Raw genomic sequence first — 27,986 nt, 5'->3', positions numbered from 1 at the left:
TGATGCTCAACAGGATCTCACGTTTATTATTGAGAAGTGATTAATGGTGAAAAGAAAGGCAACGCCCATTCCTCATTGGCTTAACAAGAAACTGAAGAAACATATTCACTACACATTTTACAATATTTTTCGTTCAAAATTCATGTTCCTGTAAACAAAACAAGTTTTTACCACTGTTCTCAGCCTTTAAATCAAATTAATCCAGACTTAATCTGTAATCCATATAATGCACAAGAACAGAACATTTCTTAGGACTCCTAGTACTTGACTTTTGAGTAACAAAGGGTCAGAGGAAAACAAACCACCCTTAGACACAACCTTGGCAATAATTTCCATTCGATTCTTCCAGGCAAATAAACCCAAATAATTAATAAAATTCCTCCTCTTCCAGTCCAAGGAAAAAACAGTTCTTCCACTTTCTGCGGCGGATGTCCAAAAAAAGTCACAACTCGGTGTTCCAAGTGCAAATGTCAAAACCAGGGGGAAAGGAGGCACGAGGGAAGTGGAAGAAAGGGATGCAGCGGGGTTTAAAAATTAGAGAAAAAAGGCATATGCCACTTACGGACTTTCAAATCCGGAAAACATAGTAAAAAGACAAAAACCAAAGCATATGCTCTGAAATCACAACCAAAGCCAAAAGAAAGGGGACAGTTTTTACCTATACTCTAACCTAGAAGGGATTTTTTTTTGTTTTTGTTTTTTTAGTCCTATGTCTCGTGACATTCCAATACTTTTTTTTTTTTAAACTGCAAGTTTGTAAGTTTTTTGTTTTAAAGTCAATGAAATTAAGAAAAAAAGTCCTAATTCTCTCTGGGGTGTTCTTTTTTCTCCTCTCTCTCTCTCTCTCTTTAAAAGATATCCCGGATGCAACCTCTGCTGCAGTCTCTGTGGGAAGCGTAGCCTTTTACTTGACACGGCCTTGGCGTTCCTGCAGGAGAAAAGAGAAGGTGGTTAGTTTAGAGCAACTCTTGCAAAACTTCCATGGGTCAAGAGGGAACAGGATTTTGTTCACTACTATCTCATACACAGACCATGAAAACATAGGGCTGGAACGGATGTCAAAAGATCACCCAGTCCACCTCCCCACACTGAAGCGGGATTAGGTGAGGGATAGCTCAGTGGTTTGAGCATTGGCCTGCTAAACCCAGGGTTGTGAGTTCGATCCTTGAGGGGGCCACTTAGGGATCTGGGGCAAAATCAGTACTTGGTCCTGCTAGTGAAGGCAGGGGACTGGACTCGATGACCTCTCAAGGTCCCTTCCAGTCCTAGAATCTATGAATTCCTAAAACCTTCCCCGAGGGGCGTTTGTCTACATTAATATTTAGAGGTCTATCTGGTTTATGACCAGAGAGGTCCATTATAACTAAGCTGAATCTGAGAAACAGTCAGTTTCTGTTCAAGGAGCAGCAGCTCATTTTAAGAGGGCAACTGCACATGGCTAGTATGACAACGTACTTCCATCGTATCGTGTGATGCCTCCCAGCTCTTGCCATTTCCCCTTTATAATAGGGGTTGCCACCACAACCCCTCCCCTCGCACCCTGCTCCTTTCCTCTCCCTACCCCCAGCAACATCTTTGGCAGACAGCAAGAGCAGAGGTCCTACCAGTCTAATTCATTACAAAACAGCTCTCACAGATGCAACCTGCTCAGATTCCTCCCGTTTTGTACAGCCTGCCAAGTATAATGAAGGGAAGTGGGACACAAACAAGGAGAGGGGGGAAAAGGGCAGCCAGTGAAGAGCTAGTGAAATAAACAAACTACTCACTGCTAATGTTCTGTCAATTAACTGGTTGGACACAGTCTGGGGGGCCAGGTAGAGGCAGCCACTGTGCTAGTTATCAGTGAGGGTTTCCAGAGCCTCACTGGTGGGGCGAAACAGGGCTCTCTTCCCCATTCCTGTAAAGGGATCTTCAGAAAGCAGTTCCCAAGAGACCTGCCTCCAGTTCTCAATCCTATGAGGCTAGAAACCAGTCTAGAGAGTGAGTAGGTAACAGTGGGGAGGAGGAGTGACCTGCCCTGGGAAAGGTGGGATTTGGGGGCTTTCAAGAGTGAATTGGTAGCAGGGGTCCATTTGCTGAAGGAGATCAGATACTCATTTATGGCTAGTGAGAACAGGAGAAGAGGAACTGAAAACCATTTGTGTTCAGTCCCTCAGTGAACTTGGCACTGGCAAGTTGCTTGCTCAGGGCTATAAAACCAAGCCCCTGACAGTTCTCCAACCACAGAATTCATGCCTCGCGAAGACTGGTGATCCAGGGTACAATCCTTCATTTTAAACAACAATGCTTCCAGCCAACACAACAGCTAAAACCTCAGACTCAGGCTGACGTCAGATTGGTTCACACTTCACTTTTTCAAGGCAGACAGTACAAAAGAAGTGCAAATGGCATTGAATGGAGTGGTAAGCACTGAAACCTGAAGATGGCAATACATAAGAACAGCCATGCTGTGTCAGATCAATGGTCCATCTAGCTCAGTACCCTTTCTCTGGCAGCAGCCAGTGCCAGATGCTTCAGAGGGAATGAACACAACAAGGCAATTTGAGTGATCCGTTCCCTGTCATCCAGTCCCAGCTTCTGGCAGTTGGGGGTTTACACACAGAGCACGGGGTTGTGTCCCTGACCATCTTGGCCAGTGGGTCTCAAACCTTTTTTTACTGGCGACCCCTTTCACACAGCAAGCCTCTGAGTGCGACTCCCCCAATAAATATGTTTAAAAGTGTATTTAATTTAACACCATTATCAATGCTGGAGGCAAGCGGGGTTTTTGGTGGAGGTTGACAGCTCGCGACCCCCCCATGAATAACTTCACAACCCCGAGGGGTCCTGACCCCCCCCCCCGTTTGAGAACCCCTGATCTTGGCTACTAGCCACTGATGGACCTATCCTCCATGAACTTATGATTTTATAGACCTATCATATCCCTGCTTAGTCGTCTCTTTTCTAATCTGAACAGTCCCAGTCTTTTTACTCTCTCCTCACATGGAAGCTGTTCCATATGCCTAGTCATTTGTTGCCCTTCTCTGCCCCTTTTCCAATTCTAAGAGATCTTTTTTGAGACGAGGTGACCAGAACTGCAGACAATATTCAAGGTGTGGACATACCATGGATTTAATATAATAGCATTATGATCTATCCGTTTCCTAATGGTCCCTAAATCGTTCACTTTTTTGACTGCCACTGCACACTGAGCGGATGTTTTCCGAGAATTACCCACGACTCCCAAATCTCTCTCTTACGTGAGAGCAGCTAATTTAGACCCCATCATTTTGTATGTATAGTTGGGATTATTTTTTCCCCAGGTGCATTATTTTGCAATTATCACCAATGAATTTCATCTGCTGTTTTATTGTCCAGTCTCCCAGTTTGGGGAGATTCCTTTGTAATGCATTAGAGTCAGCTTTGGACTTAACTATCTTGAGTACCGTATATACTCGTTCATAAGCCGAATTTTTTTTAGTAAAAAAGGGAAGCACCAGAGAAGGGGGTCGGCTTATGAACGGGGATAGCGAGGGAGAGGTGGGACACAACCCCTCCCAGCTTCTCCCCTCCAAAAAATTTCCCCACCAGTTGCTGTCCCGGCCCGTCAGGGTAAGCAGCTGGCGCACCAGGACACTTTGTTTACTTAGGTTTACCTCCGTGCCAGCGGACGCTCCAGGTAAACAAACCATCTCGGCCCACCAGCGGCTTATCCTGATGGCCCAGGAGCCAAAGTTTGCCGACCCCTGAATTATAGGGTCGGCTTATGAACTGGTTATAAAATTTTTCCATTTTTACTTATCCATCCGGGGGTGGGGGGGTGTCGGCTTATAAACGAACCGGCTTATGATGGAGTATATATGGTAATTTTGTAGCGTCTACAAGTTTTGCCACCTCATTGTTTGCCCCTTTTCCCAGATTTGTGGATACGTTGAGCAGCACAGGTCTCAGTACAGATCCTTGGGAGACCCCATTATTTCTCTCTCTGTTGTGAACACTGACCATTTATTCCTACCCTTTGTTTCCTATTTTAACCAGTTACTGAGCCATGACAGAACCTTCCCTCTTATCCCAGGACTGCTCACTTTGCTTAAGAGCCTTTGGTGAGGGACCCTGTCAAAGACTTTCTGAAAGTTCAAGTACACCATATGGACTGGATCACCCTTGTCCACGTGTTTGCTGACTCTCTCAAAAAATTCTACTATATAGATAAGGCATGATTTCCCTTTTTAAATGCAGCGTTGACTCTTCCCCAACATATTGTGTTCATCTATGGGTTTGATAGCTTTGCTCTTTACTCTAGTTTCAAACTATTTGTCTGGTACTGAAGTTAGGCTTACTGGCCTGTAACTGCCAGGATCACCTCTGGAGTCTTTTTTTAAAATTGGTGTGACATTAGCTACCCTCCAATCTTCTGGTAGACAGACTGATTTAAAGCGATGGTTACACATCACAGTTAGTAGTTCTGCAATTTCATACTTGAGCCCCACCCAGTCCCTTGGGTGAATACCGTCTGGTCTTGGTGACTTATTACTGTTTAATTTATCAATTTGTTCCAAAATTTCCTTCTATTGACCTCAATCTGGGACAGTAGAAATGTCAACTATTTTACTGCTGATCATTTTAACAGAAGCAGGTAGTTATTCCAAAATCCCCAAAGTACCTCCTATGGTTCTCCAGGTGCCAAATCCTAATCTGTCCCCTACCCAGCTGCCAAACCCCCCCAACTTCCCCTTGACAACTGCTACACCACAATTATGCATTGTCAGGATAAAAATCGACAGCATATCGAAAAACGAAAGTGGAAAAGAGTAAATTACATTGAAATTCATATCAAAGAAACCTCAGTGGCTACTGCATTGATATCATTTGTTTTCATGTTGGATTCATTAACTTTTTAAATGTTAAATGCAGCTGCTGCAAAATTTCCCTCTGTGCTACTTCATAATCAAGGGGCTTTGCCACAGAACTTGAGTCCAGCTTACCACAAAGGATTAAAAAAATCACGTTGGAGAGAGAGATGCTAATTTAAATCGACTCAAAGCATTTTTTAAACGTCCCTGACAATTTATCATGCAACGTCAATAAGACGACCAAAAATTTGCCAACAGATGAGCTCTCCATGAACAATGATGCTCACATCCAGTGACTGATTGCCCCCTTTTCTCCACCTAGTCATTCCCCGTGATCTCTTGCTTCAAGTTCATTGAAAAAGTTGGCCCTCACTGAAACCATTCTTGGATCCAGTTTCTACCCTCAGCACTGGGAAAAGTTAACCATTACCATTCACCATCAACAACAGAAAATGACAGCTACAGGTGTCTGGTTAGCCTCAGGCCTTTGTACCCCAGTATAACTGCCTGTGTCGAGACGCTTCAGCTTGGTCTACATTGAAAAAAGTTATATTGGCATAGCTACATTGGTTAGGCATGTGAAAAACCACCCCCCGATCCACAGAGTTATGCCACCAAAAGACAACTATGTTGACAGAAGAGTCCTTCCATCCATGTAGCTCATATCATCTGGGGAGATGGTGTTCTGCACTCTCAGAAAACTCCTTCTGTCACAGTCTGTCTCCACACTAGGAGACTCTGCTGGCATAGCCTCCACAGAGTAGACAGCCATGTTTTGGTACAAGGGGGCCTTTTCTGATTTAGTTTATGTCGCTTGGGAAAAGGTTTAATCTAAATCTAACCAAGCCACCCTTACACTGGAATAAGAGTGTCTGCACCCACTGGATAACCAATAAAAGTTTCATGCAGGTGAGGACTAAGTGCCAATTTGAAACAATACATTTCCTACCCCCATCAACCAAGGATACAGTGAGTGGAACGCCGCTTCAGTTTTAAAGCTTCTTCCCCACAATAGGCCTAGTCAACCCCTACTTCCCTTTCTCCACAGGACATTTGAGACAAAGCCCTGGATACTTACACGTTGCCTTTTAGATGAAAATTAGGCTAAGGTGGAGCAAATTCTGTTCATTAATATCGGCCATACAAACGGAGCAGAAATCAAGAACCACAACAGATAACCAAAGCAGTTTTGATCCCTGGGCACCACGGTACAAATAAATAATAAAGCCATATGCCTGGGGGAAGCTGCAAATCGAAATGAAGTTGCCAGGTCTTACTCCTCTCTCTGCCTCCTGGTTCTGAATCCAGCACAGTTCACTAACCAAGGACAGATGGCAATATGCCACACCCACTCAGGAAGAGGTCACAACTGCATGAACTGAACTCTACCTTCTCAGGCCCAGATGGGTTTTAAGCTAGCTGCAGGAATACACAGCCTTAGAACGGCCACCCCCCCCATTGTAGCTTCAAGTGAGCGAGAGTCCCATCTTGTCCTGCAGATGGTGGCTGCAGTCCCTGCTGACCACTTCAACTGATTAGCTGACCAGACAGATCCCAAACCACGGGTTTAATGAGTTGCTTTGTCCTTCCCCTTCCGTGAAAGTAAAGCTGCTCCAAAAGCCAAAGCATGGCACAAGGAAAGGAAGACAAGGGGTCTAAGAGGAATAAGAACATAAGAACGGCCCTACTGGGTCAGACCAAAGGTCCATCTAGCCCAGTATCCTGTCTTCCAACAGTGGCCAATGCCAGGTGCCCCAGAGGGAATGAACAGAACAGGGAATCATCAAGTGATCCATCCCGTCACCCATTCCCAGCTTCTGGCAAACAGAGGCTAGGGACATCATCCCTGCCCATCATGGCTAATAGCCATTGATGGACCTATCCTCCATGAACTTATCTAGTTCTTTTTTGAATGGCACAGGGGAGATGGAGCAAAAAAAGTCACAGGATGCAGGAACAAAGGACAACACAACCCAAGAAGAGTCCCAGAAATGGATCCTTCATAGAATCTGGAAAAAGGCCAGAGACTGAAGGAAGCAGACTAGATACCAACTGTTTAATTTCAGGATGGGGGATTGTACTGCAAGTTTCTCTCAACTGAATATTCAGTATAACAACCTGAAGAGGCTTGAAGAACTAGTGCCGCATTCTGGCGCAGAATAATCCCATTACTTCCCCCACTATTGCAGCTTCACAGAATATTTAGGGGGAGTTTCTTATAAAGGAATGGTGTAGGGCATCTATTTGCCCCTGTTCAGATTTTTGGCTCATTCTGTTACCTGCTGCAAGTGACTTTTCCTTGCATGGCACAAGGATCTGGGTTTATGCTCTCATCCATGCATATGCCATGGAGGGAAAGCGAGCAGTTTCCTTCTACTCCGGTGCAACCACTTGGGGTCTGAAAGGCCAGTGTGTACTAATGTGAGCACTGCTCTCAGTGCTGAAGGAGATATGGGGCGTGATTTCATTCTCTTCATTCATGGCAGTAGTTTTTTCTGTGCTTTGGTTTGTAGCTGAACGAGCAGTTTCTCTTGCATTGCCTTCTAGGAAAAAGGCCTTAGCCTAGAGATGACGTCCCCTCTATACAGTCCAACATTGTCCACGCCCTCATCCAATGCAGTGGGACACCCCACCACCCACCGGGAGAGATGTCTTGCTCTCCAGGGGTTATAGAAGGTAACAAGTGAGTGCTGGAGTACGAGAGAGAGGGGTAGGTAGGCAGATTTTCTGGGGTCAGAGGTGGGGGTTAAGTGCTGTGTACCCACAACATCTCTATTCTTGTTTTTCCTCAGATCTCAGGAGTGTGGGGAATCCTGCTAAGCTAACATCCACGCGAAATCCCAGGAAAAGGGCTTGGGGCATGTGTACCTACAGGTATGAACCATGAGATTCTGCCCTTTGACATGTGAATCCCTGGATGACAAAAAATATCCACATTGCGTTTTATTAAAGTTGCCCTTGATCAACAAAGATTGGCTCAAGTATAATGAAAAATGGAAGAAGAGAGGGGACAGACCAGGCAAAGGCAGAGCTGTGACGTGTCAGTGAAGGACAGATAAGAGCACTGTGGGAATACAATGGCAGGACCAACTGTACACAGTACCGAGCAACACAATGGATAACAAGAAACGTATCCTTGCTCAGAGCAGGTGGAATAGACACCTATACACTTTTGCAAGCACGGCCGTGGACATGCTGTGTTTACAGATATCCTAGAGAGCTGAATCAAAATTCTCCATTCCAGACAAGGTCAGAATGTGATTATCCTGCATAATTAATTTCAGCCATGTCACCAGTTATAGGGAGGAAGCCATGATGTCACAAGCTGGCTTGTGACATTACTGAATGAATGGGTCTAGTGCAGTAATCGGATGAGAGGATGCAGTTTCCAGTCACACAGCTTGGGAGCCAATCCTGACAGGAGAGTAAAAGACTTACCTGAAAGTTTATAGTTAGCACCTACATACTATGACGAATGGCACATTAGAAATGACTGATACACAGATGCCAATACTATGTACTTGTATAGCACCTCGCAGAGGCTCTCACATTGATTTACAAGCAGCACTTGCTGTGAGGTAGGCAAGTATTATTCCCACTTTACGGCTGGAGAAAGATTTATCCAAGGTTACAAATAGGGACAGAACCTGCCACAGAACCCAGAACTCAACTGCTAGTTTCAGGCCCTCACCACCACACCAGTGATTGCCAAGCGGGTCAGCACACTTGGTGGTGGGCTGGTCACGGTGTTGTCCGATTTCAACACACGTTACTTTCCCACTGTTTTTCCACATAAGCAGCTGCTGTAATGAGTACAGGGGTGTTTTGTATGCCTGAGTGGGAGAAGTGGTGAGACCTGAAACTTTTAGGCTGTGGGCTGCATTATGGAAATTGGAAAACCCTTACAATAGACCACGCTCCTTCCGCTAAGGTCATAGGCACTGATGACTAAGTTCTGTCCTCTAGATACGTGCATGCAACTGCAGCAGAGATCAATGGGAGATGTGCGCCCTGCCCAACAGCAGAATTCAGCCCCATCTTCAATAACGTTTGCTGGAACTACTGGGATTCTTTAAATCTAGAATCATTTTGTTCACTTGGAAATAAACCCTTTGAGGCCTCCCATGTCAGATCATATGCAATCCTAACCAAACTAATACAGTTCCAGGGCTTCCAAAAGTTATGCCACAAGACAATGACTTCTGACTTGAACTAGAAATAAGAGTGATGTTTCTACCAATGATGTTTTTGCTCTGCCAGCCTTTCCAACAAGATCAGCTTAAAATGTGGTTATGGTTAGCACAAATAACTTACTGAAATAGCACCTTCTTACTATGCTTATCCACTCCCCATGCAGCTTCTGAGTCTTAAAATGCTCAGTTTATATACAAAACACAATATTTTACTACAGTTGGCACTGGAAAGCCAATACAACTGCAGAGGAAAGAGCTGCATCCTACCCTGACCTACACAGCAACAGAAACGCTAGCTCCATTCAGTCTGCAGATTTTTCTTGGTTTGTGACAATGGCTGAATTTTAGTTATTTATCACTCTGCACTCTTGTAAAGGAGCTCCTTAAAATTCAAAAAAGTAAATATACTAGACATGTTGATAACCCCATGCTAGAACTCCTCCTGCTCTGATAGCAAATTAAAATTTAATCAAAATCTTGATTAAACAAGAAAGCCTAACAACTTGACCAGAGGGCAAGCAAAATGAGACGCATCTGTGGGATCGTATGCCAAAGGAGCATATGTAATCAGGCCTGGAAATCTGAATTACAGGCACAGACAACCCAAGTGTTCCAGCAAACCTCAACTGCATCGGTCTGCAGGATATAGGAGAAGAGGGACTCTCTCAAAAAGGTCCACATCACAGACTGAAAAGCCAAATCACAATATCAGGCTGAGTTTGCACATACTGACAGTTAGAAAGGTCTTGCTTCAGCATAAAAACTGAGCATATCACCTAATGTTTGTCTAAGATGCCGATCACTCTGGTATCTAATCAACAAACAGCTATCAAGGCATACAGAGTAAATAGGGAACAGCAAGATGTCCTCTTTCAAGAGTGGTCGTAACCAAAACATGACTAACCTATCGTAAGCACTTACAGAACACCAACCACCACATGATCTGTGCATTTTAAACCACAGCTTGCATTTCTATGTCAACCATCCAGCTTGGGAGGTAGGGTGTCGGGAGGGACTTCATGGAAGTCTTAGAAAGACTGCCTCTATTTCTGCAGTGGCAGTTACATGCTGTCAGTTGTTCCTGGTTGTCAGCTGGCTGGCAGACATGTTCAAATCCCCCCCGACCTGCTTTCAAGGCACCACCAAAACGGATGCAATCTAGTGCAAAGGATGAACTCTGCCAGTCTTCACACTCCAGATCAAAACTGCATTCTGAAGCAACAAGAAGTCCAATTTCTACAAACACTTAGAGGAACTTTCCTGCAGGAAGCAGCTGCCCTGAAGCGTAGAACTTGCACAGGAAACAGAATGGTATGTGGTCCTAAAGCAAACAACAACATGCTACTGGACACCAACTACCCAAAGCCATGTCACAATGAGCTAGTTGGTCCTTTTCAGTGAATATGAGCATTTAGATCCCCTACAAAAACCACAGGTAGTTAAGCTTTGAAAAATTTACCAGCACATCTTACCCATCGGAAGTTAATACAAGTTATGGGAGCCTTCTGAGTGGGATTCCAGAGACATCTATTAAGCACCCCGGGCTTCCTACCTGGGCTGGCATTTGGACCCGAATCCCCTCCTGGCTTTAGTGTATAGGTAAAATATATTTGTAGCTTCCATTCCAAGATCCCGGAAGGAAACAGGATTCCCTATTCCCACACCCAGCTGTTGTTAAGAACATTCCCAACACCCTCCTTCTCCCACCACCATTTGGTAACTATGTGCTACAGCTTTCCTGAATAGCCAAATATAAAAACTTACAAGAATCTCATTAGCTTTATTACTGATCAGAAGGCTATGGGCAACAGCAGTGAAACTGACTATACTCTTGTAAGTTTCAAACTGCAGCTATTGGTGAGGCCTAGAAATTTTTTTCTACTGGCAAGTCCAGTCTTCTTCCCTTGCCCGAGTCTTACTTCATCAGATATTCTTGTGTATATATTGGCATGTATGTCATGACATACATGAGGCAATAATGGACAATTTTTTCAATTTGCTGGCCCTGTGCATTTGACAGCACTGTGTTACCCGGCAGTTTGACTGTTTCCCTGCTTGGGTCTTTCAAGGAGTACGGATCAGACACTTTCTGACTTACATGTTAAAGAGTTAAAGTCTCCTATCCCAGCTTTAATAAAGTCAATGGCATTTACCAAGAACCTTCCTTTGAATGTTGTTGTAACGATTGGACTTACAAATTTACTCTAATTGAGGGCTTAACAGTAAAGAGTAGAATTCACCATAACTTAAAACAAGGGTTAATGTGAAAAGGTGCAAATGGAAGATAGAAAGTGCAAACAAAAAGACCTGGTATAACTCCAGGACTGTGTTAAGTTCATGCCTGGTAAACAAGAAAATCGTAGAACTAAAAAAATGAATGAACCAAAATTGGTGGGTTGGAAACTAGGTTTAATTGGTAAACAAAATCATGAGGGGATGGGCTACTCCACCCATCGGTGCCTTCTGGGGTTCTTAAAAATATTTTGGGGAGAAAAACTGCCTACTGGAGGAAGCTTCACCATGATGGCTGGTACCCCCACCATCTCCAGGGACCCAGGACCTTTGTCGCTCTGATTCTAAGACACGTCCTGGGCGGAGCAGGCCAGACAGAGGGACCCAGATGAGCTCACCACCTTTACCGACTCTGGCTGAATCCCAACTGCCACCTGGGATGAAACAGCATTAGACTTCAACAGCAACAGCTCCAGTCACTTCAACTAACTTCTTCTCTTCTCCCCAGGCGGCCAGTTATTGCCATCTTTCATATTATCTAAGAGACTATTGAACAAGGTGGTTTTTCCTTCTATAAATTTTCTCCAGCTAAAGGGAAAGGGATACTGGATGTTCAAATGTAAATCTTAAGACTTTACATTTCAAATGCTTTGACTGTTTTTCCTTCTTTAACTTTAATAAAAGGTTAAAATGATTTTTAGAAATAGTGTATTTAGCTTGCTTAGTATCAAGGCAAAGTCTTTGTATATAAAACCCCTGACCTTGTTTAACATGGTTTATTGTTAACATAAACCAGCTACACCATTTATTCCACCTAATTAATACAACATTATAGTACATCCTTGAGATTTAATCTGCAATGATTACAGGGAAGTAATGCACCCTTGGTGCAGGCTTGGGATCAGATCTCACTCTGGGTCACATGAAATGGGTCCTATGACTTTGGCTGACTACATAGTAGAGAATGTAAGTGTTAGCACCACATAATTTGAACCACAAGATGTTCTGGAGAGGGAAGTTCACCCACTTCCCGGATTCAGAATCTCAATTGATGCAAAGCTAATAAAGCATTTGTTGTACTCATCGTCATAAAATACAAATGTGACAGCCAGGTTTGAATAATACTGAAGTCTGGACAACTCTACATCCACCCCCATGGAGCCTGGACAACAAGTACTTCATTCTGTAAGCCAGAGAAGCTTAATATTCATTTTAAGATAAAGTCACAGACAACAGGCCATGCTGTCTCCCACTTCCATTAACCAGTTGATACCAAAATTCAGTTAATGCGCTCCAGTAAGGAGGGCAACACTCCCTAGGACTTTTATACAAATTTATCTTTTTCCTAGGTATTTAAAAGGGAATCTTATGTCCCAGCAACAGTAGCTGGGACATATGAATTCCTGCTTCGTTCTTTACAGTTTCATAGTGTTGTCTTATAAATATATATGAACCCAAGTATCAACCTGTTTGTGGCCAAAATATGACCTGCTACATGAGACTCCAGAGAGCATGATCCTCAGGGCTTTAATCTCTTAAAGATCTTTACTATGATGCCAAGAAATTCTTAAAGGTAGCCACTTTATATAGGACCTATACTTTTGTCATTCTTATGACAGACAGGCCAGGGAGCACAGCAACCAAGAACACCAATGCGCACACAGAAAAGGAAACAAATGCTTTTTAATTTCAAGCTCAATTAGACAGAGGACAGATGAGAAGGGAATTATAATTTCTTTTCTTTTTATTAATTTTTTCCCCCCAAGTTCCTACCTTACTATTCTATTACAAACAATGGAAAAGCAGCTAACTCTTCACTCCCTAGTCTAGTCATCAGCTTGCATAACCACAAGTCTTGTTAACCAAGACTTCCTTGGACAACTTTACTGCAGTAAAAGTGCAGTTGCACTATTTTACATGACAAATTGTCCAGTTTTGTGCCACTGAGGAACTGGCTTATTAACGTGTAATGCTGTAAGACTTGCTATTACTACGAAGTACAACGGAGTACATTTTAGAAATTAAGGCAGGGTTCTAATAACCGTAGCTAATATGCTCATACAATGACAAACTAAAGAGTACAAAAAGAATCCTCTTAAATTAATACTCGTCACCGGACACCTTATATAAGAGACAAAGCAAAAAACGTGACCTGTCGGACAGAAAAAGGTTGCAGGAATACATTCTAAGAACAAATAGAAATGTAGGGCTGGAAGGGACCTAAAGAGGTCACAAAGTAGCAGCCGTGTTAGTCTGTATCCTCACTATATGTTCCATTCTATGCATCCGATGAAGTGGGCTGTAGCCCACGAAAGCTTATGCTCCAATAAATTTGTTAGTCTCTAAGGTGCCACAAGTACTCCTGTTCTTTCCAAAGAGGTCAGTCATCTAGCTCATGTAAAGCTAAACCTACTAAAACTCTGAATACAGGAGGTTCATGTGTTCACACACTAATACTTTCCTAGTTCTTCCTAGACACTAATCAGCTTAAGTAGTGTCACCTGACCAATTATACTTCTTCACTGGGCAGAAAAAGCAGGCAAGAGAACACTACATATGCTCAGCTGCATTGAGCTTTCAGAAAACAGAATAGCCAACTGACATTTAGCTTCAGAGAAAAGAAACTTTCCTTGAGAAATTGCTGCTTCTCAGATTTACAGCTAAGTTACCTAGAGTTCTGTAACACTGCCCTCCACCAATGGGATATCAACCAGTGTTAGTAAGTTACCAACATTTCCCTTAAAAAAAAAAAAAAAACCCACACACACACACACCCCCCACAACATTTTCCCTCCATGTATCAAAATCTCATGAAGTTTCTGGGGAATCCTCTTCCTAAAGCACCCCAAAAACATTCAAAGAACAGCAACACAAACCCTAGACAGCAGCACCTTTAACTTGAATTATTGGGAGAGGGGGAAAATCGGACACCCACCACATTAAAAAGGCTTTCATTTTAGTTCACTGTGGTATTAACAGCTGATGCATGCAGCTTAATGTTTGTTAAAAAAACAAACGCCAAATAAGATCATTTAAGGGAATTGAGACATATCGACAGATCAAGTTTACTTTGATCAATAAGGACAAAGACAACACTGAGGTAGAAAAGAAAAAGTCTTCTGCAAACTGTCCCTTGCCAATGTGCCCCTGCACTGTTCTGGAGAGATCACCTCCAGCAGAACAACATTCAATTTCCTTGGTCTCTTCATGATGCTGCCAGTGAGGGTACCAGTTGTGATTAAGCAATTAGCTCATTGAAAAATGGCCTGAGATTAACTCATTTCATGTAGGCCATTCCCTGCTAGAGGGTAATACCTTTTGGTTACTCACAACGTGTACTGCATTTGACCCGGTGGCTTAGAGGTGAAAGGCTCTTAATCCGATTACCAATCCTAAAGAAACAATTTTAAACTTCTCATCTTGACAACTTCTAGGGATCAGCTTCACAAGCCACCAGTTGACTTTAACAGCCATTAAATCTTGTAGCTTAATGAGATTTATTAACTCGCTAAAACTCAGAGTACGTCTATGCTACAAGCATTACAGGGGCACAGCTGCAGCACTGCAACTACCCCATTGTGGCACGGACATTTGCTACAATGACAGAAGATGTTTTTCCTTCACTGCAGTATATCCATCCCCTTGAGAGGCAGTAGTTGGATCTATGGAAGTAGTTTTCCATCGACCCAGCTGTGTCTACAATGGGGGTTAGGTCAACCGAACTATGTAATGCAGGATGCAAATTTTTTCACAGCCCTGAGCAATGTAGCTAGGTCAACCTAAGTTTTAGGTTAGACCAGGCCTCTGTCTCATTGCAGTAACTAGAACTGGATTACTTTTCACAATCTAACTTCCATTTTGTTTGTACTAAGATGGCTTCTGGTTATTCTTATTTTACATCAGAGGAAAGACACCCTTCTTCTAAAGGAGGAAGCATGTTTCTGGATTAGAGCATACAAGAACGAACCCTAAGATTTCCCTCTTAAAATACCCCACAGAATATAGAAGGCTCATTTATCAGTTTCAATTAAGTGCCTTGAGGTTGGATAAAAGGCATAATAAATGCAAAATACACATCAGCAGGTAGGTACTGAGACAAGTAGAGCAGTTTATCCATTTCCTCTATTATTGTATCATTGCAAATGTACTAACTAGCACACTATTTACAGAAGGCTGGAACTGTGATGTGCATTTCAGAACTTTAAAGGGTCATAGCAAGGATATTCAGCACTGGCACACCTATCAATTGACCTCATACTGGCCAGGTTTTTCAGGGGTTTTAGTACAAGTATGGTAGTTAATCTTATGACCCCTGGATGAAAGGAGCCATGTCAGTGCAAGCAAAAATTACTTTACACCATGAACTGCAATACCCAAGCAAACAGAGAAGGAAGTTCTAACTCTGTTTACTCAGAATGGTTTTATCATGTTCTACAGGATAACACAACAGGCATTAGGCAAGAGAACAGGAACAGAAGAATCATGAGGATCTCCACCAATCTTTGGAAAATACTTCCCCTCCCGCTTCCCCAGCCAACTACAAAACCAAAGAAATACAAACGGTGTTCAACAAAAAACAAACAGTGCTTTAAAAGTGACCATAAAAAAATCCAGGTTAGTAAATGCAGATTTAACATTTAGTTGTTTTTCCACAAGTTGCACCCCTCAAAATTGGCAGTGACAGTTACCATTCAGTATTTTAAAGGCAGTTTAATATTCCTTCGAAGCATCAGGTGTCAACCAATGAGAAAAGAGAATATACTTCAGGAAATAATGGTCCATTTGGCAAATCCTACGTCTCTGTTTTGAGATTCTGACAGATACACTCCGACACCCAAATCAATACAAGCTTGATTCTTACCTTCTGAAAAGTACCTTTATCAATAGTGAAGGAAGCACACTACAACACGCATTGTCACTGGAACTGGAGAATGTAAACCTTTATGCAAACTCCTTTCTAAAGTCCACAGAACGTGTGCACTGTTTACATGCAATTCATAATGCCAAGGCAACAGAACAGAGCTATAAAGCTGAGATCCAGTGCAATTCTGTAGAGAGCACTCATTTTACCTCCATTGCTTTTGAGTCTGGAATACACAAGATGTTGCCATTCCAATGTAAGCAGAATCTCATGAGACTTCCCTGTTAAATATGCATGACCACTTCACTGAAGTCAATGCAACACCTTCTAGAAACAAAGGGTTACTGCTAGTTTTAAAATATAAAATAAAGCAGTCCACATGCTGCAGCAGTCAGTGATGGAGTGTACTGTGGGAGCAATTGTCAAGGGTCTTGAGAAGCCTGAAGCCAGCTTGAGAAGGACTATGCTGGCTATCAGCTTCAGCAGTCTTGGATAGGAGAACATCGAATGGTTTGAAGGAAAATCTAATTCTGGATTGGAAAACAGAACAAAATCTAACTAAGGACAGGGAAGAAGTGGGGACCAGCATAAGAACGTACGTACAGCAGAGAGCGGCCCAGTGGTCTGTTCGTAATAGATTTAGAGAAACTCAGCCTTTTAACCTCCGTTTATAAAGTGAAAGGACATAGCACAACCACCAAAGTAAAGTACCACTTACATGCCTGTTTAGATATGCTACACAGTGCTCTAAAGAAATCGGTCACTCCCATATATCTTGGATGCAGGTATTCTTAAAGGGATAACCTGAGAAACAGGAGAGAAAACACAGGGAGTCCCCAGAATTTTGAGAGGGTTAGGAGAGAGTACATTCATTAGTCACTCTGTGTAAGCTGCTCTGCAGAAACAACTGTAATAGAACAGCCTTGGCCAAGTTTGAAACCAAATGAAACAGTTGTAAGCTTGTTAAAAGTTAGGCATCAGCCAAACTTGGAGATGTTTAAGCTTCAAGGAACAAGAATGCAGAACATGTACATAGCACCATCTTCTACTGACTGTGACTGCAGAGACAAAGAGCCCTTAGCAATGGGGTTTCTCCAGTACAAAAGAAGTCTAACAGACCATGGACAAGCAGTCTGCGTCATTAACTGCTGCTGGGGCAGTGTTTTAAATTGGTATATGAATCCTTTTCAGGTGACCAGCTGAGGTGCTCACAGAATGCTGCCCACACAAGACTTGCTTTTGCCAACAATAGTCACAAGGCAGAAACACAAGTATCCATTTTATTAATGCCCAACAAAACTGGAAGCCAGGAACCAAAGTCTGTTGGTTCTCACTGAAGTGATGAAACAGTGGCTGAAGGAAAACCTAAAGATTTTCAAGGCTGCCTCAGAAAGTGATCCGAAAGGTCAAGCTGCCCTTTGACTGAAAATGACAGGCTAAGTCACGTCCTCCATACCAGACATTATAGGGCAGGGACCCAGAGCATATACCATAACAAAGAAAATGAGTCAGTGGTAAAAAGCAAACGTACTGACTTCTAAACATACAGGAGTTCATTCCTTGCCTATGAATTTCAGAGATACATGTTTAAATTCCCTCACAGAGAGAAGAAATAGTTTCCTTAACCACTTCTCTACTTGAGTGGTACACTAAGCTAACTCAAATGTAATGCCAAAAGGACTCTCCAATGTTCTAAACATCTTTTTCAGCTGTCATGCCTGCTCTTAGCATTCTCTGTCACTGGTAACTCTCATGGGAACTGTTTTTGAAGGAAACAGGGGAGAGAAACTGCAAATACATTTTAAAAAAAACTGAAGTTGAGGTTTAAACCAATTTAATTTCTTAAGATGCTTCTTGTATGGACCATTAGTAAGTTACAATTTAACCTTTTTAATATTTAAAAAAATATTCTAAACTTTAAAAATCTAACAAGTTTTCAAATCTGTTTGCTGGGAACTTTCTGCACCTTTGCATTTGTTCTCAGTTCTCTGCTGGGTTCATCACACCCCTTCCCCCTCTTCAGCTGCCTGCCTCCCTTCCCCAAGATGTGACCTTTCCTTGCACTGCAAATTCTGCTGCTCTGCACACCTCAAGTGTGAAATGTACTAGGAATCCCACTTCCTGAAGACTCCGTCCCACACTTCAATGATCAGATTTCTTAACTTCTCCCTGTGCTGCAAGTTAAAACTTAGTCTGCTCTTGTCTGGTTGCTGCATTCTGGGCCTCAAATGACATGGCAGCTTTTAGGACATGAAACCACCCAGAACCTCCAAGCTGCCATCAAGTCCAGCCAAGTTCACACAATGTCAATATAACTATTCCAATGCGTTCCCACCCAGACTTACAGGTTTTCTGCTAAAAGCTAGTCATGTTTGGTATCCCATCTCTGTATACTAGTAACAAACATTAAAATATTGTACTTGAAAAGGTGTGCACTGTTACATTTGTTGCTCAATGATTGTCACGCTGAATTGTTTGCAGCTTATGTTTTAGCTCTTCAAATACCAGGTGGGGGATTTCCGGTTGCTGGAACTAAAGAGAGCCTTACAGAACTTGGCAACAAACCAGGAGCTGGTGCTAATTTTTAATTAGTGTTTTGGATCAAATAAGAGTTATATCCCTAAGGGGAGGGAGTCATCCACAGGCAAATTCAACACCCTGATTTGTATCTAACTCAGTATGGACGGTACTTTAACTCCACTGGTAAGAATGTTTTGACAACTAAGATTCCACATTGCTTTGTTACATTATCATAGATTACCCGATTGCCACTCTTATTGTAGAACATATACTTGGCAAAGAGGAGTCTTGACAACACTGATCAATTTTATTTTTTTAATCAGGTAAATTTGATACTCAGAAAAAAAAAGTTGGACTTGCAGCACTGACTAGCGTCTAGGTTAGCGCAGGCAGGTGCCAGATAAGCTTCCCCACACAGCTCCACCAGAACATCCGTGCTGTTCTGTAGAACTCCCTCCTACTCTTGGTCCCGTCCAGAGCTGGAGCTGCCATACTAGATAGTGGGTTCACGATGTGGGGAAGTGATTAGCTAGGAACTAAAGTGAGACCCCAAACTCACTTATGAGCGCAAGTCACCGGGCTACCTTCATTAGTCCATTGAACCACCTAGTTTCTCTATGCTTCCCCATCCCACAAAATTCCTGAAGACAGGTAGGCAGGTTACCTTTTTAACATTTTCCTCCTCCTCCTGGCGTTTCTCATAGTGTGAGAAGTCATCAAAGATGGAGGTGGTGTGCTTGTAGGTGGCAATGATTTTCAACACCTGCTTAGCCTTTTCCAGAGGCACTTCCTGAGTGTCCCTGGAGTTGGTCACTGGTTTATTCTCGTTATTCTCTAGGCGGATGTGCCGCAGCTGGCTGTTGGGAACGTCCTTCACAAAAATCCACCTGACATCGAAACGTCCCTTCCATTTGTCCTGGGACCACACACCTGCACACGTGTTGTAGTCCACAGCAGATTTCATTTCTGCCACGCCGCAGAAGTGACCGCTGCCGTTGACACTGAACAGTAAGTAAACGGGGCCTTTCCCGTTCATGGAGCGATAAGCAGCATCCAGTCTCTTGTTGCCGTGCTCTGTACTGCACCAGATGTTATATTTAATGGAACGGTGGATATCGTCCTCAGAGTAACTCTTAATGATGAAAACCCGGCCGTGTTTCGGGTTCCAGTCAAAATCCTTGGGGTTGTAGTTGTTGATGGACCTCAATTTCTCCAACACTGGGTGCGGTTCCGAAGGAGCGGAACCAGAACTGGCTTGAGACTGTCCCACTCCATTACCATCCACTCCGTTTTGACCAAACCCATTGCCACGGTTACGAGGTGCAACCCAGCGGGTTGGCTGAGCTGCCTGTTGCTGCACCGGTAGCTGGGCTGGCTGTGGTGGTGGTGGGGGCAGTGGCTGCGGCTGTTGCCCTGGAGAAGCCTGTACCACTGGTGGGCTGTTATTGATCTGTTGGCCCACTGGTTGAGGGGACACCTGGGTTGGCTGCTGACCAATATTCTGAACTAAAGCCTGGGAAGGCGCTTTTGCTACTGGCCCTTTGTTATCCCAAGTTCCAATATCCATGTTATGTTTTATTGGAGGCGGTGGAAGACTTGAACCTGCAATGCCATTCTTGGTCTTCAGCTTGGGCTGTTGTTTTGCAGGTTTGCTAGCAATATCAGCCCACGATGTCGGTTTTGGAGGAGCAATGGTAGCAGGAGGCAAACTGTTAGATGCCACGATATTACTGGTAATGGACCCGCTACCAACAGCGGAACCAACAACTTTTGGGACATTGCTTGCAACATCCGTGCTACCCAACTTCAGTGCTGCCATCCCTTGGTCTATGGTATTCATGCCAGGAGCCTTATTCAGAGTCTCATTGGCAAAAGCAGACTGTCCATCAATCATGGCTCCACCCAGTGAGCTTGGTGCATACGCATAATTGCTACTATATCCAGAGCTTTGAGTGGACTGTCCCTGAGAACTGTTATTCCCCCAAGCTGAAAAGTCAATTCCACTTGGAAAGAAGTTAAAGCCATGCTGCCCAAGAAATGGAGTGCTGCCAAGGGCCCCTGGCTGCCCAAACATTGCATCTGGGAGAAAGTGAGGCTCCCCATTGCTTAGCTGTCCATAGGATGTTAAGTAGGGCATGGGTGGATCACCTCCTGTAGACCATGCAGCTTCGCCTAACGAGTAGGAGAATCCAATGGATGGACTGTAGTAGCTTGGCAAGTAGGAGTCAGACATTGCAGTGTATGCATTATTCTGCAAAACAAAAATAAGCACTGAATAGTTAGAATAAGCAGAACAAACCATCAAGGGGCCTGGAATAAAAACCCTTTTATTCTCTTCTCATGCCCCACCCCTCTACCTCAGCTGTTCAAACATATTCAAAGCCTTCAGTAAATAGGCTTCGTGGCTTTCAAATGTATCCTCTGTCAAACCTGTATTAAAACAGTTTCATTGCCAGAAAGATTAAATATAAAGATTTAAGACACTATTCATCCCAAGATGTAGAAGCATTAAGTTTACAGATGCACCATGTGGAACTGGACACCGATTTTATAGCATGAGCAAAATGCTCTGGAGCTGTTCAACATTTTATCTAGAGTACAAAGAATACCTTCATCATTTAACACCTGCCTGACGCAGTGGGTTTTAAGGTGGGTGGTTGTTTTTTTTGGATGGGGAGCATTTTATAATCTGCATGGTTGGTGGGGTTTTGGAAGAAAGGGATATACAGGGGGGGAAGGGACCAATAAAAAGCACTATTAAAATTATGAATAACTCCTTAAACAGTTTTATTAAAGGCCACATTTATTTCTACTGAAATTATCTCAAATTGATTATCCATAAAAATGTCTCCAAAGGTTAATATTAAGTGCTCACAAATATCCCAAGAACTTTAGAACCAACATGGAATTTACAGTATCATCCCCAAAACTCAAACTATTCTGGAGCTTCAGCAATATGTTATTAGTAACATACTAAAACATGGGATAACCTAAAGCTTCTCCAGAGAGGCCTTTCCAGCACAGCTACAGAGACTGACTTCAGGACTGGAAGAAAAACTTGCTGAGTTTTCTACTCTAGATGTTTACATCCAAACAGCCCCTACATTACCACCATGGATGTTTAATTTTGCAATTAGGAAACTTGACAGAAATCACTAAGACTTGCTTACATGAAGATCTGTCATTTCATATTTAAGCCATACCACCAGGGAGTTCTTGTAGTAACACTAATGGGTTTTATCATCCAGTAATTCGAACCTGCACGCACACAGGTCTTAGTGCTACATGACCGTTTACATGACAATCCAATGCAGATAAGATGAAAGCCAGGTTCCGTTCCTGTTTAAAAGCTTGGCTTACATTAGGCACCACTCCATTTTTCATTGAATCATGCCTGTGGGTGCCAAGAGCAGTTCCTGAAGGACTTCATGCCATATATGCATCAAAACCTATATAGGATCAAGATAGCTCTGCACACTAAAGAAACAGCAGTTCTGTCTCCCTATCTCTTTTTGAATTAAGTGAAAGTAACCTGCCTAGACTCAAAATTAAAAGAACAGGTTATATTTGGCCTGAAATTTATCTAAAATTAGTAGAAAATTAATGGTAAAGATATCATTGGAGACAGGTTTTGTTTTAAAAAATTCTCCTGAAGTTGTCACCCAAACAAACATCATATCACTGGGCTACTGCTTGAAAACTGAAAATAAATCTGACTAGTCTATTTTCATTTTCCCAGCTAAGAAGAAAAAGATAAGTAGCACAATAAAAGTGAATTCATAGATTCCAAGACCAGAAGGGACCATCATGATCATCTAGTCTGGCCTCCTGGATAACACAGGCCCTGGAACTTCCTCAAAATAAATTCTAGAGCAGATCTTTTAGAAAAACATCTAATCATGATTTCAAAATGGTCAGTGATGGAGAATCCACCATGACCCTTGGTAAGTTGCTCCAATGGTTAATTACCCTCACTGTTAAAAATGTATGGCTTATTTCAAGTCTGAATTTGTCACTTGCAATAATTTGTCATTATACCCCTCTCAGCTAAACTGAAGCGCCACTTATTAAATACTTGTTCCCTATGTAGGTACTTGCAGACTAACCAAGTCACCCCTAAACCTTCTTCTCTTTGTTAAGTTAAATAGGTTGAGTTCCTTGAGTCTATCAGTTAGTGTGTTCGGAAGAACAGTTCTAATCATTTAAGAGCTCGATCCTGCTATATGTCTACACTACCGCGGTAGTTCGACGGCTGGCAATCGAACTTCCAGGTTTGATTTATCGCGTCTGGTCTGGACGCGATAATTCGAACCAGGAAGTGCTCGCCGTCGACTGCGGTACTCCACCTCAGCGAGAGGAGTACCGCGGAGTCGACGGGGGAGCCTGCCTGCCGCGTGTGGACCGCGGTAAATTCGAACTAAGGTATGTCGACTTCAGCTACGTTATTCACGTAGCTGAAGTTGCGTACCTTGGATCGAATTGGGGTGTTAGTGTAGACCAGGCCTCAGTGAATAGTCTTTACTTTAAAAGTTGATGGGACTATTTACATGAATGAGATGTTGCAGGACTGGGCCCTACCGTGTAATGTGTAATATAAATAAGGATTTTTTAAGATGTTAGCTAAAAATCATACAATGTTCCTTTAAAGGATAGAGACTCTCTCCCCAGTTTCACAGGTAATTTAAAATACTCCAAGGAAGTTGGCCTTAAAAATATATAATGAAGACTACATTTAAAGCTGGGACCCATTCTATCCTGGGGATGAGATCTTTGGCTTGACAGATTTCTCCCATACAGTGCACACAAAAAGTGACACTGTCAGATCAAATTTGGTCCCTAATCAAGTCAACATATTCTCTTTTCACCCGTTCTCTTATGTTTTGTCTCAAATAATTTTCAGGAGAGGGCTGGATTACAGAATAGACTGATATATTGTCTAAATCTATGTCATATAGAAGAGTTATATTTGTACAATAAACCTATGAGCATACAAATTAAAATAAGGGTTAAAACAGTAAATTCAGAGAAGAGAGGTCCGACTGCTCAGTGATGAAATCCTAGCAATGTGCATACTGTTATTAAACATGAAGTTCAGTGCTTCTATATCTCTCAAACTTGAGTGATGGAGTGTCACTGATTAATACGCAAACAGAACTCCAGCAGTATTCCATTCCCCTGGATGACTAATGCTTTTTGAAAAGCCCCCCACCCCAGACTCACTCTTCCTCTGCATTCCTCTCCCCAGGGATTAAGAGTTCTAAAGACTTTTTAAAATGTTTAAGACTCACTAACTGTACATTTGAGCTTCGGAATACAAAGCAACTTAGTCAGATTTAAGGAGATTCAGTAGGTTGCCAAATTAGTTAATAGTGGCTCCTAAAATGGCAGCTCCCACTTGCTCCTGAATTTAAAAGTATGCACCTGTGTCATCTAGTTACCTAATGTTTTAAACATATTAGCTGGAATGCAGTTTCAAAATGCAGCCACCCCTCATTATTTGTATTACCATAGCCTCTAGGAGTCCTACTCATAAGCAGTTGACTATGTTAGCAAACAATTTAATTTCTGAGCGCCTTGTATACATTTTCTGTCCCATCTTCCGATAACGAACCTTGACACGGTTTTCCTACCAGCCTGTTCCATTTGTTCAGGGGCACCACAGTCAACTCTGACTGTGTGATTGTTTCTCTCATCTTATATGAGCTGACAAAATACGAGAGCAGGTGACAAACTATACAACATAGTGAGAAATGAAAGGAAATCATGCTAATGGGACTTCATTTTATTTGGAGCTAACCAGTTTTGTCTCATCTTTTATTTTTCTTGCTGAATATTTCAAGGGACACCATCAGTTTGAAATTTAGTCAGTTTCAAAGAGTTTCCAATTTTTGTAGTTCTACAACCAATCATTTTCCTATTTAAAAAAAATAGTTTTCCCTGTGTCCTGTGAAATACCTTCACAGAGGGGAAAAGTGAGTGACTATTCACTAAGTGCTTATTAAATGTTCCAAACAGACAAAACAAAAAATATTGCTTTTCCTCTAAACTATCAGATATAGTAAATTTAGCTGTTTAGTTAGTAGGTAATAATTTCACACAGAAGTGCAACTCGTAAATTGAAAGTCTCTTTAAATGTTCAAAAACTCTTCAGAATTAGTAGTATCAACTTCTATGACAACAAAAAGTGCCATCTAATGAAGTAGGCAGGGACATAGCTATCTGTATCTAGGAGTCTGCGAAATAACCTAAACAGATTCAAAACTAGGTTTTTACACTCTTTCTGAGAACTAGACTCCTAAGTGACCTTACCAACCAGGTCAGCTGCTAATGATAGCAATTAAGTTCACTTGAGGCAAGGGAGGATGGGCACTGATTAAATAAAAAAAAACAAGGAGATATTAGAAAGTCATACTTGTTGCAAATTAAACAAAGATAGAAGCCTATTTAGAATTCTCATGACAGGAGCCGATCAAATAGGTATCACTGTTTGAAAAAACTCCAACTATAAAAATGTAGTTGACAAAACTAAATGAATTGAGAAATGCAACAACTTATTGACTATTTTAGACTAATACCTGGACTGTTTGAGAAAAGATGAGCTAACTGGGATGAACTGAAAAGTCACTGATACAGCTTAACAATATGTATACCTACCATAACTGAGCCTATACTGCCTCAAGTCTGTCGTATTCCTTCATCTTTTATATATGTCACACAATACTCGTTTAACAGGATTAACAGTATAAGTTATCTTTAATAAGAAGCTAGTAACAAAAATACAAAAAGAGTGGTGAGGTCTCGGGTAGTGACAATTTCAGATTTGACTGCAACCTTTACAGCTCAGTTTCTAATTAAAGCTAGGGTTTCGTTTGCCACTGCCTTTTCATTTATCAAACCACCTAGTCTGGTTTTTGTAAAAAATAAAGCAAAACTAACTTCATGCACTTTCCAGTTTGCTTGGTAAAGAGATAAGAACACTGATAATATCCTCTCCGAAAGACCAGCCTCTAGAACATTACCACATTTTACTGAGATATTTCACATTGCCATTTAATACAGTCACTCATCATATTGTATAATCAACCAGAAATGAGTAAGGAAGTGACATGTCTTAAGAGTAAAACTGAAAGATCAGAAATGATCACAAGATTTATGAATTCCTTTTACTACTTCTAGCATCATCAGCAGCACAACATTTTATGTTCAGGATAAACATTTTGGGGGTCAAATTCTGCCCACGGCTACATCTGTGCAACCCATATAAGTCGCAAAAGTGTTAAGGAGCTTCTTTTACCCTTATGTTTGTTCCCCAACCCCAAGGTATTTTTTTTAATTATTGCTGTTAAAAAAAACAACAATATTCATTGTAGCAGCCCTACACCTAAATATTTAATCAACTAACGAGAACTAATTACCAGAGTGTTTTCTACTCACAGTACTGCCTATTTACTGACAAAACAGAGTATTATTTTAACAGCCATAAAAAGCTAGCAAATGTCAATCTGTGGGGTAGAGGAGAAGACTTAAAAACTTCAAAGAAAAGCCAAAGAAAAATTCATTTTAGTCAGTCACTGGCAGAAAATTAAGTAATTGCTTGGCACACCCTACCCCTTAACTAAAGAGATAAGTATTGTGGTACTCACCGGCCTGGCCTGAGGACTCAAGTAGGGTTCAAAGTCATCATCATTTAACCCATCCTTCTGATGCACAGATCCATTTTGCACTAAGGACAAAATTCATACCCTTAGAAAGAACTCCACAATTCAAACAAGTACACGTATTAACCTAAAAGTATTTTTTGTATCATAACATCGGTTGTGATATCACTAATGTCTCACTGGTTCGGAATGTTGCCGGCTGAGCCACATTAACAAGGGTAAGGTCTCACACACACCAGCATGGTCCTCTAAAGAAAATTTCCTCTGACCCACAATGGAAGCTAATCTAAGTTCCCCGATTCACTGACACAATTGCTTCTGCTGTATAGCTTCCAGACATGGCCTGCAGGCAGCTCCAATATATAAACTCACCTGGAGGCAACAGAGAGGAGGTGAGATTGCGAGAGAAATTCTTTTATCCCGATGCTGAGCTCCCAAAAGAACTTCATTTCCCACTCCACTCTTATTTCCCATCTGATCCTTTACAATCCCCATTTTCCATGCTCCAAGGAATCCCCTACATTCCTCACACCTCCGCCCCGCAAAATCCTGCCCCCCCTGCAGCTTGGCCACCACGGGAGCCCCACACGCTGCCTCCAGTCCCCCCGATTTACAACCACCACCACCCAGGGATCCCCACACCCCAGCTCCCACAAAAACAACATCTCCTCCCACCCGCGTCCCCAGGGGGCCCGGCTGCCTCTCACCTTTGTTGCCTTGGCCCTTGGGTCTCTGGAGCGGCGGCAGGAGGCGGCGCGGCGAGCCATGGAAGAGAGAGGAGGGGACAGCGGTGAGTGCGGGGAAGAGGCACCGGGCGCCGCAGAGCCCAGCGGGCGGGAGCTCAGGGAGCTCCGGGGTGGGGGAGAACCGGGCTGGATGGGGCCTGGCCCGGGGCGGGGGGCGGTGTGTGTGTCGGGGCCTGGCGGCGGCGCCCCGTGTCCGGGCGGCGAGGCCAGGCCTGGAGCCTGGCTGGCAGCGGAGGCCCAGCCGGACCCGACCCCAGCGCGGCCTGGCCGCAGCCTCCCCGCCCTCGCCCAAGAGCCGGCGCGGCCCTGAACCGCCGCAGGGCTGGGGGAAGCCAACGCCGCCCCTCCGGGGCTAGGCCCGAAACCGGGGCCTTTCCCAGCTGCCTCCCCCGAGCGCGGCGCGGGGAGGCCGGGGCGCGGCGGCGCGGCGGCCGGTACCTGCTCCAGGAGGCTGCTGGCCGACATGGCTCCGATCGGGCTCCTCGCGGCGGGGGCGGGGTCCGGGCTCCTCGCGGGCGGGGGCGGCGGCGGCCGGGTCTCGGCGGCGGCTTTGTCCGGGGAGCGGGGCGCAGGCACCGCGCGGCTCGGCTTCCTGGCGGACTCTGACTCGCCCGCCCGCTGCTGCTGCGGCTGCCTGCTCGAGCGACGCTCTAGCCAGCTCCTCGCCCCTTCCGCCAGCGTCTATGGCCGGGGCCGCCTGCCTCGAGCTGACACCGTACAGGCGTCACGAGGGGCAGCGCGCGCTCCACTCCGAGGCACAATGGCGAGAGAGGAAGCGCGGCGCATGGCGGGCCGCTGGAGGACCTAGGAGCGTCGACAGCGCCACCTGCCGGCAGTACTTAGTTAATGCAGGTGAAAGGGGGAATTCACTTGGGAGTAGTCCGTGGCTGGGATCTCTTAAAGGGACAGGGTCCCCTTTAATGAGATCCAGGTTCCAATTAAAA

At 43.4% G+C, this 27,986-nt stretch overlaps 1 protein-coding gene across 2 annotated transcripts; it reads right to left on the bottom strand.

Annotated features, from left to right (window-relative positions):
• Positions 1–27,726, bottom strand: YTHDF2 (YTH N6-methyladenosine RNA binding protein 2). 2 transcript variants are annotated; one of them, XM_024204817.2, is made up of 6 exons: positions 27,481–27,726; positions 27,004–27,028; positions 26,282–26,361; positions 19,303–20,889; positions 16,837–16,922; positions 1–928 (listed from the first exon to the last, which is right to left on the bottom strand). In XM_024204817.2, exons 1-5 carry the CDS (start codon positions 27,505–27,507, stop codon positions 16,866–16,868), a joined length of 1,776 nt encoding a protein of 591 aa, XP_024060585.1. In that variant the 5' UTR covers positions 27,508–27,726; the 3' UTR covers positions 1–928; positions 16,837–16,865. The 2 variants fall into 2 exon arrangements, with proteins under 2 accessions (XP_024060585.1, XP_024060586.1); XM_024204818.2 differs by lacking the exon at positions 16,837–16,922.
• Positions 27,727–27,986: the final 260 nt, after the last annotated feature.

This window comes from Terrapene carolina, unplaced genomic scaffold (genome assembly GCF_002925995.2).
Source record: "Terrapene carolina triunguis isolate 2854851 unplaced genomic scaffold, T_m_triunguis-2.0 Scaffold236, whole genome shotgun sequence".
Lineage (NCBI taxonomy): Eukaryota > Metazoa > Chordata > Testudines > Emydidae > Terrapene > Terrapene triunguis.
Note: the sequence above shows the minus strand (reverse complement) of the source record. Positions and strands in the feature narration are given on the sequence as shown.

Bases quoted from the DNA above. Each gene is read 5' to 3' on its own strand.
- YTHDF2 (XM_024204817.2), bottom strand. From the start codon at position 27,507: ATGTCGGCCAGCAGCCTCCTGGAGCAG. The intron at 27,029-27,480 runs GTACCGGCCGCC...CCGCCGCTCCAG, and splicing joins CCAGCAGCCTCCTGGAGCAG to AGACCCAAGGGCCAAGGCAA. The intron at 16,923-19,302 runs GTAACCTGCCTA...CCTGTTTCTCAG, and splicing joins AGGAGGAAAATGTTAAAAAG to GTTATCCCTTTAAGAATACC.